The sequence below is a fragment of the Hyla sarda genome, chromosome 6, assembly GCF_029499605.1.
Source record: "Hyla sarda isolate aHylSar1 chromosome 6, aHylSar1.hap1, whole genome shotgun sequence".
NCBI lineage: Eukaryota > Metazoa > Chordata > Amphibia > Anura > Hylidae > Hyla > Hyla sarda.
In genome coordinates this window covers 136629751-136642844 of record NC_079194.1, presented here as the reverse complement: position 1 = coordinate 136642844, position 13094 = coordinate 136629751, and the positions used below count along the sequence as shown (strand labels likewise).

The 13094-nt window shown below is 44.6% G+C and overlaps 1 protein-coding gene across 1 annotated transcript; it reads right to left on the bottom strand.

The window, feature by feature from the left end:
- Window positions 1-1528: 1528 nt before the first annotated feature.
- Window positions 1529-12361, bottom strand: MANF (mesencephalic astrocyte derived neurotrophic factor). The gene is made up of 4 exons (XM_056528343.1): window positions 12078-12361; window positions 9173-9300; window positions 2893-3034; window positions 1529-2811 (listed from the first exon to the last, which is right to left on the bottom strand). The coding sequence occupies exons 1-4, from the start codon at window positions 12163-12165 to the stop codon at window positions 2627-2629; spliced, it is 543 nt and encodes a 180-aa protein (XP_056384318.1). The 5' UTR covers window positions 12166-12361; the 3' UTR covers window positions 1529-2626.
- Window positions 12362-13094: the final 733 nt, after the last annotated feature.

The following is a 13094-nucleotide window of genomic DNA, read 5'->3' as shown; positions in this document are numbered from 1 at the left end:
AGAAGTTCGTGACGAATCGAATTTACTGTAAGTTCGCTCATCTCTAATATCAATTGAGAACAAGGGGGACAATGGTGCAGTGAGAGACAGCAGCAGGGAGTTGAGCATACATTGGACATTAACCCCTTAATGACCAAGCCCATTCTCACCTTAAGGACCAGGCCAATTTTATTTTTGAGTTTTTGTTTTTTCCTCTTTGTTTTTTCATTCTTCTAAAATCCATAACTCTTTTATATTTCCATCTACAGACCCATATAAGGGCTTGTTTTTTGCATGACCAATTGTACTTTGTAATGAAACCTCTTATATGGGTCTGTAAGTGGAAAATTTAAAGCGTTATGATTTTTAGAAGGTGAGGAGGAAAAAAAGTAAAGTAAAAAAAATGAAACAACCTGTGGTCCTTATGGGGTTAAAGCAGTGAAGGAAAATCAATCAGCACTCCAGCTTCTTAGTATGTAGTGCAGCACGAGTATAATGCAATGAAGAAAAGATACTCAGCACCCCCTGTTGTAGTAAATGTTAGAGATGTCCCAATACCGATATCAGGACAGATATTGGACATTTGCACGAGTACTTGTACAAATGCAAATGTCCCCGGTACCTATTCCGGACGTACCCTGTGCACGCTACCGAACTATGCATCTGCTGAGCGCACCTCATAGCTGGGACCTGTGGCTAAGGCTGCATTCACACCAAGATTGCAGCCTGCGGTTGCCGGATCCGGCTGAGAGAGTGGAAAACCAGGTGCTCCCATACCCCAGCTGAACCATCGCTGAAATCCATTTACTTTAATGAGCCGTCCAGAGTCAAACAGCGACTCCGGTCGGCTCATTTCTGCCCCATATCCGGTTTTGTGAGGACCTAAAACCGTTAGTATACTACTGTTTTAGGTCCGGTCATAAAACCGGATACGGGGCAGAAATGAGCCGACCGGAGTGACTGGAGTCGGCTCATTAAAGAGAATGGATATCAGCGCCGATCCATCTGGATTACGGGAGCGCCCGGTTTTCCCCTCCCCCAGCCGGATCCGGCAACCGTAGGCTGCAATCCTAGTGTGAATGCAGCCTAATGCTGAATATCATCGATCGCGGTGATTAACCTTTTAGACACCGTTTGATTGTGGCATCTGAAAGTCTTGAAATGAACTGCTGGTTAACTCAGGGATGCTGATCGGGATCACTGCAGTGAAATTGCGATGTCCCGATCAGCTGAGGGGACAACAGGGGGTCCCTTACCGTGCCATCTGATAGTTGCTCCTATACTGCAACCAGACATGGCAAGCATTAGTTAAGGAGTGCCAATAACACTGATCAATGCTATGGCGTAGAATTGATCAGTGTATGTAATACAATGAATGTATGTAATAGTCCCCTATAGGGACAAAAAAAATTGTGAAAAAAATGTGTAAAAAAATAATTGTTGATTTGCTGCTCCAGAATCTATGTGCAGAAGGAAATTCTGAGGTGTAACCTCACAATGCAATTATCAAGCTAAATAATTTGATCAAAAGGGAAAATAGAAGATGAGCAAATGTACAACAGCATAGGCAGATACTGTGAAATTTATTGTTAACTTCACACAGACTGTGATATAAAATAAACTGTGGCTTACAATAAATAGTCAGCATAAGAGAGCTTACAATGAATCCTCATACATCCTTGGTAACTGAAGAAATGCTTTGCTTAGTAACATTCAGAGATGAATTTAATATTTGCTGCTCTCATCCTGCAGGACCTAACACCTCGCTGCTGCCACCTGCTGGTTCTGTGTGTGAAAAATCACTAAGCCAATGGTCTGATGAGGACAGTGCTTTATGGGATCTCTGCTCACTTGTTACATATGTGCCTGATGGAATCCTGGCACTAACAAAATTGTGAAGTAGCTCTGGGTGTGACTGGAGTGTATGACATCAGTATATGATATGTAAAGTACAACATTTAGTTAAACCGCACTTAGTGTCAGGGTTTGCTCTGCTGCGCTCTCATCACATTGTATAATGAACGGATGTGGCAAAGTGCTGTGTTTCTACCACTGTTTAGCTGATACCATTGATCAGCAGTCCTGGGAATTTCATAAATACAGTTTTATTTTTGCTTCTATAAGAATATTGCTGTGCAGGCTTCAGTAACACGGTGGAGATGAATCTTCCAATAACACACAGGATCCCCCATGATAGATATGCAGAGCCTTTTCCCCATATACCACTTCATCTCCGTCACTGCTGTGCGATGAAATACTGATGATAACGTCCAGCCGGTAATTGTTGGATAAAGCTACACAGTGAAAACAGTCGGCAGGTAGACAGGCCTGTCCAAGCTGTTGTGTGATCAGGTACAGGGAAGAAACAAGCAGGAACAGTGCAACATTGCTGCTGCTCTCCACGGGCCTGGGGGCATGATACACTCAGTAGCAAACAGAGTGGATTCTTTTATTTTCATAGAAAAAATACCACTCAGAGAGGAATAATATACAGTAAACTGCATCCTTCACTGTCCTCAGGTACCCAGGGATCCTCCAAAATAACAGAAAAGAAATCTATATTTTAAAAAAAGTAAATTAAACTAGGATTCAGTCTGAGCACTGGCACAGGGGTCAGGGTAGGAGTCCGTGAGGGGAGTCCTTGGGGTCAGAGGTCCGTCCGTGCGTTTGCTGCATTGGGGGCATACTTGGGCATCAGCTCATTAATCTTGCGGATGTAGTCAGATTTCTCTGCGCAGCCCTTGCAGGTCTCACCCCAGTCGTCCAGAATTTTCTTCAGTTCCTTTACTCTAAGCTTCTTCAGATCCACTGTGCTTAGGTCAATCTGTTTGTCTAAGAATAGAAGGGAGAGGTTATACTGTGACCTGGGCTCCTACACCCCTCCAATGGAACCTGACCCTAAGCTACACTTACCGTACTTCAGCTCACAGATCTGACCGTCCTTCTTCTTAAGTTTCTCGCAGATCTTCTCGACAGGGATGTGGTGGCTTAATGGCTTGGAAACCTCATTGGTTATCTTTGTGGCCGCATCACTGGTGGCTCCAATGTAATAGCACTAAAGAGGCAGAGAATGATAAATAGAGGTCACGACATCCAGAGATCCTCAACCTTGTTGAAACATCACAATTATTTAAAGACACATCTGGCCATGAACCCTTTGTTAGCGAATGGCCACCCTTCAACATTAGTGTCTATTCACAAGGGCGGAATTTCCGCCTCAAATGGAAGACCAATAGACTTCTATGGGATTCCACACTTATGAATTTCCGCATGCAGAATTTCTGCACAAGCCAGAAACCACCCAAGGAAGCAGAATTGGAGCAGACCCTAAGGTCTATTCACATGGCAGAATTTCAGCAAACAGAATTCCGCCTCAAATTAAAGGGGTTCTCCACCATAAGGTGATTTTGGTACGTACCTGGCAGACAGTAATGGACATGCTTAGGAAGGATCTGCGCTTTTATTGTGGCTAAATGGCTATGTTGTGAGATTACCATAACACTGTGGCAAGCTTTTTGTGAACTGGCATTTCCTGTTTGACTTTTTTTTTTTTGACTACAAATCGCACAATTCCATCTTCCTCCCTCCCACACATCAGCCACCCCACCCATTGAAACAGAAACGAGCTGCATCCATCAAGAGACCTGTGGTTTTCAATCAGGGTGCCTACAGCTGTTGCATTAGTTACAGATTGATCTCTCTCCCACCAAGCGATCCCTCCACCCATTGAAGCAGACAGGCTCCCTGTCATCAGTTGACTAGCGAGTCCGGTCTTGGCCGCATTGCAAGCTGGGAAAAATCTGAGACAGTCATTTTGTATGCTGGTAAAACTAAATAATGGGGTGAAAATCACAGAAGAATTGTGAGAAAACCGTCACACACAGGTACAGACACTATATTATGAACTACACTGACTTCACAGCCCCTGTAGCATAGTCAAAAAAATTATAATCCTGGAATACCCCTTTAAAGCCCATAGACTTCTATGGGATTCCTTATTCCCATTCCCATTTCTGAATTTCCGCTAGTGGAAATTTAGAAGGATGAATGGAAGTGTGGAATCCTATAGAAGTCTATGGGCTTTAATTTGAGGAGGAATTCCCTTAGGTCTATTCACATGGGCGGAATTTCCACACCAATTCCGCTTCCCTGGATGGTTTCTGGCTTGCGCAGATTTTGTGTTGAATTGGTGCGGAAATTCGGAAGTGTGGAATCCCATAGAAGTCTATTGGGCTTCCATTTGAGGCGGAATTCTGCAAGTGGAAATTCCGCCCGTGTGAATAGACCCTAACTGTTTTTATCTAAATTCCTACAAATCTTCTACTTTTCTTCACACAGCAATAGATACTCAATACAATTCAATCTGCCTGAAGCCACCAGTAGAGGAAACCTATTCCAAAATGCATTATCGAGGACAAGGGTAGATAATGCTAAAGAAAATGGAAGGTAAGTGGCATAAACAGAGTGTGTTTAATTAGTCACATTCCACATAAAAATGGTAGCGGTGCCAATAAAAACTACAGATTATGGTGCAAGAAATGAGCCCTCCATACAGTTCTGTAGACAGATAAGTTACATGACGTTATAGGAGGGTCAGAAAACACCAGTTTAACCCCTAAAAGACCATTTTGGCCTTAACCTGGCCAACTTTCGTTTTTGCCTCCTCCCCTTCTAAAAATCATAACGCTTTAAATTTTGCACCTACAGGCCCATATGAGGGCTTGTTTTTTTGCGTGACCAATCGTACTTTGTAATGACATCACTTATTTTATGACATAATCTGCAGGGAAACAAATATATATAATTTGTGTGGTGAAATAATGATAAAAAAAAAAAAGTTTGATAAACCTCCCCGTTAGCTTCATTCTGTAGGTCTATGCCAGTGGTCCCCAAACTGTGGCCCTCCAGATGTTGCAAAACTACAACTCCCAGCATGCCTGGACAGCCGTTGGCTGTCCAGGCATGCTGGGAGTTGTAGTTTTGCAACATCTGGAGGGCCACAGTTTGGGGACCACTGGTCTATACGGTTACAAGAACACCCAATTTAATGTTTAAAATGGTCATCATATGACCCCTATAACTCTCTTATATTTGCTTTGATGTGACTTTTTAGTTTGGACATTTACCCATGTGGCAATACCACGTGTGTTTGTTTATTTTTGATTACACTATTTGAAAAAAAAAAAAAAATATGAAAAATTTTAAAAGTGATTCAAACTTTTATTAGGGGAGGAGCGTATTCACATTTATTTAAATTATTATTATTTTTTTTTTACTCTGCGTCATCACTCCGCTCCATCTGCTTAGGAAGCTGCATGTGACGAGGGCTGTCAATCAAGCTAAGGGATGTGATTACAGCCAGAGCAGCCGGGACTAGGAAAATAAAGTTATGGGTCTTAGGTGGGGAGGAAGAAACCATAAGCCAAAAAATGTAAAATTTGTGAAATTCAGGGGGTCGGCAATAGGAATGTAGAGTGTATGGAATTCACATAGGCAGTAATATAATCACTCAAAATGATAGAGTCTGCGAACCATGAAAGGGTTTGTCCAAAATATTTCAAGCTCTTCTTACAGCCTGTTATCCTGGTTAAATGAGATGTACTGTACTGTTTAATTCCCACTGCGTCCGCCACCATCACTCTGGTCCTCCTAGCAGCTTTGTTTACGTGGATGGATGCAGCAATAATGTGCCTGCATACCCATTGCATGATAGAAAATGATGGTAAGAACTCATCTCTTGTGCAAATAAACACTTTTTATTCCAGTGCAGCGCATATTATATTATATATATATATATATATATATATATGGTAGATAAGGATGCAAAATTACAGCTGCTGTGCACGATCCTCATGTTTCACCAGACCATGGTCTGAAGTGCGAGGAGGACGTGAAACAGCTGTAACCTGTAGTCAAAGTTTTCATGTCCTTGTCCGTCATTATACCCTGTTTCTATGCTGCACTGAAAAAAAAAATAAATGAAATCTTACCATCATTTTCTACCAAGGAACTGCTATGCTTATTACTATAAACTACTGGGATTGAGCACCAAGACTGTATGCAAGAACCTAGGAAGGTGGAAACATGCATAGTTTAAAGGGGTACTACGTCCTTAGACATCTTATCCCCCATCCAAAGGATAAGGGATAAGATGTCTGATAGTGGGGGTCCCACCACTGGGGACCCTCGTGATCTCCCTGCAGCATCCAGCATTCGTTTAGGTGCAGCGCCAGAGGCTGGTGATGTCACGGCCATGCCCCGCTCATGACGTCATGGCCATGCTTCCTCAATGCCAGTCTATGACTATATCCATAGAACGGCATTGAGGGGGCATGGCCGTGACGTCACCAGCCTCCGCCTCGCATTGCCAGTCATCTGTCAGGAAGTGAAGTTCACTCCGTGCACCGGATGTCTGGGGTGCGGCAGCAGAGATCGTGGGGTCCCCCGCGATCAGAAATCTTATCCCTTATCCTCTGGATAGGGGATAAGATGTCTAGGGGTGCAGTAACCATTTAATAAAGCCCCAAGTGAGTGTTGTTGGATTTTGTAGTGCCCACCACGGTGTCTTCCAGTGACCATGGGGGAGATTTATCAAAACCTGTGCAAAGAAAAATTTGACTAAGTTGCTCATAGCAACCAGATTGCTTCTTTCATTTTTAACCAGGCCTCTGCAAAAAGAAAGAAGTGATCTGATTGGTTGCTATGGCCAATTGGGCAACTTTTCCTCTGCACAAGTTTTGATAAATCTCCCCCCCCCCCCCCCCCCCCCATCTCTGTAAACCTGCCTGAACCGCAGTCAGTCACTGGCCTTGCTGGTCTAAGGTTGTATACTTTGAGGTCATATTGACTGTATAGGTGACATGGATATACAGGCACGTGGTATTAGATGCAGTGGGGATTAAATAGCACAGCATATTGATATATAATGGTAACTGTCTGTAAGATCATTTTAACCCCTTAAGGACGCAGGACGTAAATGTACGTCCTGGTGCGGTGGTACTTAACGCACCAGGACGTACATTTACGTCCTGTGCATAACCGCGGGCATCGGAGCGATGCCAGTGTCATGCGCGGCTGATCCCGGCTGCTGATCGCAGCCAGGGACCCGCCGGCAATGGCAGAGGCCCGCGATCTCGCGGGCGTCCGCCATTAACCCCTCAGGTGCCGGGATCAATACAGACCCCGGCATCTGCGGCAGTGCGCGATTTGAATAATTGATCGGATTGCCCGCAGCGCTGCTGCGGGGATCCCATCATTCAGAACGCCGCACGGAGGTCCCCTCACCTGCCTCTGTCCGGCTCCCGGCGTCTCCTGCTCTGGTCTGAGATCGAGCAGAAGATCGCCGATAACACTGATCTGTTCTATGTCCTATACATAGAACAGATCAGTATTAGCAATCATGGTATTGCTATCAATAGTCCCCTATGGGGACTATTCAAGTGTAAAAAAAATGTAAAAGTAAAAAAAAATCCCCTCCCCCAATAAAAAAGTAAAACGTCCGTTTTTTCCTATTTTACCCCCAAAAAGCGTAAAAAATAAATTTTATAGACATATTTGGTATCGCCGCGTGCGTAAATGTCCGAACTATTAAAATAAAATGTTAATGATCCCGTACGGTGAACGGAGAAAAAAAAAAGTCCAAAATTGCTACTTTTTTAATACATTTTATAAAAAAAAAAAATATATAAAAAAATGTATTAAAAGTTTTTATATGCAAATGTGGTATCAAAAAAAAGTACAGATCATGGCGCAAAAAATGAGCCCCCATACCGCCGCTTATACGGAAAAATAAAAAAGTTAGAGGTCATCAAAATAAAGGGATTATAAACGTACTAATTTGGTTAAAAAGTGTGATTTTTTTTTAAGCACAACAATAATAGAAAAGTATGTAATAATTAGGGATCGACCGATTATCGGTATGGCCGATATTATCGGCCGATAATCACGATTTTGGGCATTATCGGTATTGGCAATTATCTTGCTGATAAGCCGATAATGCCCCGCCCCCCGCACCGCAACCACCACCCCCCCGACCCGCCTCACCGCACCCCCGGCCCACCCCCCACCGTGATGCTGGGCGGTATACCGGTATGGATTTTTGCCCATACCGCTATACCGGTCGGGCCCCTCCCCCACCCTCCGAGTCAATAAAAATAATTAAACTTACCCGTAATGGGGGTGGTCCGGGCCATCCATCCTTCCTTCCTGTAGTGTCCGGGGGCGTTCCGGGTGAAGAGTGAACCGGTTCGGGCTGTCCTTCTCCGGCGGTCATCTTCTCCACTCCGGGCAGGCTCCGGCCTAGTACACTGCATAGACGTCGCTACGCCGTGACGTCAGGTGCGTCGCTGCGCAGGGGCGTCGCTGCGCAGGGGCGTCGCTGCGCAGGGGCGTCTATGCAGCGTACTAGGCCGGAGCCTGCCTGGAGTGGAGAAGATGACCGCCGGAGAAGAAGGACAGCCCGGACAGGTTCACCCTCCACCCGGAACGCCCCCGGACACTACAGGAACGATGGATGGATGGCCCGGACCACCCTGACAGGTAGGGGGAGAGACGCGGGTGGCGGTGGCGGCCTATGGCCCCGCAAAAGCCACTGCAGATCATTGATTTAAAGCGCCCGCTTTAAACCAATGATCTGCAGCGGTGTCGCAGGGGGTTAAATAGTCGATAACTTATACCGGAATATCGGTATAAGTTATCGGCTATCGGCCCTAACCTGCACCGATTATCGGTATCGGCCCTAAAAAAAAAACGATATCGGTCGATCCCTAGTAATAATGGGTATCATTTTAATCGTATTGACCCTCAGAATAAAGAACACACGTCATTTTTACCATAAATTGTACGGCGTGAAAACGAAACCTTCCAAAATTAGCAAAATTGCATTTTTCAATTTAATTTCCCCACAAAAATAGTGTTTTTTGGTTGCGCCATACATTTTATGATATAATGAGTTATGTCATTACAAAGGACAACTGGTCGCGCAAAAAACAAGCCCTCATACTAGTCTGTGGATGAAAATATAAAAGAGTTATGATTTTTAGAAGGCGAGGAGGAAAAAATGAAAACGTAAAAATTAAATTGTCTGAGTCCTTAAGGCCAAAATGGGCTGAGTCCTTAAGGGGTTAAAATAATTCATACAAACCCTTCCATGACTTTAATATAAGTGATGTCACAACACTGACACCGTACGTACAAATCTATTCTCTTTCCCTTTGGCAGCATCGCATGACTTCTGCAGCTCCTTCTCCACCACGGCTGGTGTGAACTCCACATTCTTCTCTTTAATTGACTGATAGAAGCGGCCGAGAAACGATACACACACTGCAAGGAACAAACATGAAGTCAGAACCAGAAAACAACAACTCAAAGCTCAATAGGGAGATGACTGGAACACCTAGTAATACTACTATATACTCCTCATGCCCTGTATAGTGCAGTGTTCTTGTGTAAAGGAAAATAAAAGGTGCCACACTGACCATAAGTGGGGTCAGGACAGGTCTGTATGGATGACCCTGTTATCAGCCGTGAAGATGTCACAGAATCGGTTCATATGTAGACGATTGTATTATGACCAGTCAAAGGCTTAGAAAACAAGTTCTGAAAAGTGAATGATCTGTAAGCCATCCACAAACACATAAATAAGAGTGTGATGTGTATGTTCTCTTGAGGTGGTCATACATTTTCATTAAATGGGGTCAGACAGGATTAGAAAAACGGAGCTAGTTCCTTCCAAGAACAGCACCACTCCTGTCCTCAGGTTGTGTGCGCTACTGCAGATCAGTTTCATTTTAAGAAAATCTGTCACCTGAACTAACCTGTCGGTACCGACAAGTAGAGCAGGTGAGACCGGTGACAAAGGTACTTACCTTGTTCCGTGGATCTCCCGTAATCTCTTCCGTTAGTGTCGCTCCGGGCACCCTGCTTGGGGCACAGGTGGAGCTTAGTGACGTCACCGCTGCTGTTCTCTCACAGGGAGACGCAGCAGAGAAAGAACAGCAGCGGCTTGGAACATGGGCGGAGCTTAGAGACTTCACCGCTGCTGCTCCTTGCTGGGTCTCGCTGAGAGAGAACAGCAGCGGTGAAGTCACTAAGCTCCGCCTGTGCCCCAAGCCGGTACCCAGAGCGAAGCTAACGGAAGAGATTACAGGTGATCCCCACCACGGAACGGGACAAGGTAAGTACCGCTGTCACCAGTGTCACTTGCACTACTTGTCGGTACCCACAGGTTAGTTCAGGTGACAGATTTCCTTTAAATGGAACTGAGCTGCAATAGCGCACATAACCTGAGGACAGGAGTGGTGCTGTTCTTGGAAGGAACGTTAATAAAAATGTATGACCACCCCAAGAGAACATACATATCACACTCATTTATGCATTTAGGATTGGCTTTCAGATCATTCACTTTTCATCAGAGAACCCATAAAGAGACCTATAAGAGGTGTAACTTGACGTGAATAAAGTTGTAATAGCACACACAAACCGAAGACAGGCTCTTTGTAGAAGAACTTACCTGGATAAACCCTTTAAGGGTATGTTCACACTGCAAAATCTCCACTCATGGAGATTCCGTCAGGCGGCCGCCACTGAAGATATTCTGGCGGTAGGACCGCGGGGCACTGCGCCTTCACCATTGACGGCCATGGAGTACTTGCGGAATTTTGTGCAAAGAACGAACGCGTTCTTTCTTTGCGCTGAACAATTTCAGCGGTGGACGTGTGAACGGGTCTGGCGGAAGATTCATTCACACAGATGATAATGTTCACAGGGCATTCTGCAGTGTGAATATACCCTTACTGTCAGCAGAGTGACAGTTATCTGTCCCGACCTCATCATACACACAAAGGTTTGGCACGGCTGAACATTCATGTGCTGTCTATGAGGAGGAGAGGGGTAAGCCTCAGCCAGAATCCTCTAGCACCCTCCCAGAAATAGGGTTAAGCAGTGAAAATCCAACTTGTCCGACCCTTCTCTCTACCAACATCATCCGTCAGTGGAGAGTCGGGAGGCTGCCATACACCTTAGACAGCCAGCCGAACTGCACAGTGTATAAACACCCTAAAGGGAACCTGTCATCAGTGCCACCCGTACTGACCATTTTACAGGCTTGAAGTGTGGGCGAGACTTATGATAATGATACGGGTGTGCCCCAGGAGTGCCACCTGCTCACCAAGCCGGCTGCCTGAATAAGGAGGATAACAGGCCAATGAGGGCACAGATTGGTCCATGGTAAGTATTATTATCAGTGTCACCTGCACTACAAGCATGTACCAATAGGTTAGTGCCTGTGATACTGATGACAGATTCTCTTTAAAGGGGTACTCCCGTGAAAATATATATATATATATATATATATATATATATATATATATATATATATATATATATATATATATATTTTTTTATCAACTGGTGCCAGAAAGTTAAACAGACTTGTACATTACTTCTATTAAAAATCTTTATCCTTCCAGTACTTATTAGCTGTTGAATACTACAGAGGAAATTGTTTTCTTTTTGGAGTACAGAGCTCTCTGCTGACATCATGACTACAGTGCTCTCTGCTGACATCTCTGTCCATTTTAGGAACTGTTCAGAGCAGCATATGTTTTTTATCAGGATTTTCTCCTACTCTAGACAGTTCTTAAAATGGACAGAGATGTCAGCAGAGAGCTGTGTGTTCCAAAAAGAAAACCCATTTCCTCTGTAGTATTCAGCAGCTAATAAGTACTGGAAAGATTAAGATTTTTTAATAGAAGTAATTTACAAATCTGTTTAAACTTTCTGGCACCAGTTGATTTAAAAAAAAAAAAAAAAAAAAAAAAGGGGGGGGGGGGGAAGTTTCCACGGGAGTACCCCTTTAACATCACAATACTGCCCCCCATAATCCCGTCATCATTACCACCACCCTCCCAACAACACAACCCCCTCATAATTACCAGCACCCACCATGTGACCCCTCATTATTACAGACACCCCCCTACAATGGGACCCCCCCTTATGTATCACACATACCTCTAGCTATGTGAGCCCCTTATTTGCCATTACACACTCCTCTAAGCCTTCTAGGCCCCCTATTTCCTCCTGAGCCCCCTTACACATACCCTCGCATTCTCCTGCTTTTAGTGCTTGGCCCGGGGCGGGCAGGACGAGCAGGATGCCGGTTACAGCCAGAGCGCACAGAGTCCTCATAGCGGATCAGCCACCGTTCTGTCCTCACACTGCGCTTACCGGCAACTCCAGCCCCGCTTCTCCTACCAATCTCCTCCCGCCCCCGCTCACTCTCCATTGGCCAGCCAGAGCTGGCCGTTTCCACGCCGCACACAGTGATTGGCTGGATGTCACTGCCCGTAACACGTCCCATCCTACTATTGGCTGACGCGTAGTACAGGACAAGAGCGGATGCGGGATATTTGTCGACTGTTGATTGGCTGTGACGTGTCCATTCATAGTGTGGAATGTCTGCCGTGAATGCGGAAGTAAGGCAGCCATCTTTAATGAGGGCAGGCGCTTGTTGTGCCGTCAATCATATGAGCCACTGTGCCTGTGTGGAGATGACCCTTCTAATCAGTGTATCCGCTGGGGTACTGGCAGTGTGCTACCCTGAGCAGTGCTGGAGTCATTTATTAGTTATACTGTGGAAATTACTAGAAGAGTTCAGAGCACCTGTTCACACAGGTCAGATTTTGGCGTGAATGCCGCATCAAATCGTGGACATCGTATAGAGAAATAACATACACAAGAAGTATCACCCATAGTTCACAGATGATGGTTTTCCCCCCAAATCTGGGCAATTCTTCATGTATTTTGCCCCAATATATTGAAGCAGGGAAGTCTTTGGCATTTCAACAACACAGTGAACTGTAAATTTAAAGATTGATGCAGAAAATGTCCATTAGATGTGGATGGTGTTTTCAGAACATATTCTACTGTGATTTACTGTGGTTTTGTGGATGAAGAATCTGTAAGGCTGCATTCACATCACCATTTCTCCAATTTCTCCATCCGACCTGAGTACACGATTTTTATAACTTAAAATCGTATGAAATCGTATATAAAGTCGGATCCATTGACTTCCATAAAAAAAAATCGGATCCATTACACACATCCGATTTGATCCG

Bases quoted from the DNA above. Each gene is read 5' to 3' on its own strand.
- MANF (XM_056528343.1), bottom strand. From the start codon at position 12,165: ATGAGGACTCTGTGCGCTCTGGCTGTAACCGGCATCCTGCTCGTCCTG. The intron at 9,301-12,077 runs GTATGTGTAAGG...TGTTCCTTGCAG, and splicing joins AAAAGCAGGAGAATGCGAGG to TGTGTGTATCGTTTCTCGGC. The intron at 3,035-9,172 runs GTACGTACGGTG...CTGCCTCTTTAG, and splicing joins AAGGGAAAGAGAATAGATTT to TGCTATTACATTGGAGCCAC.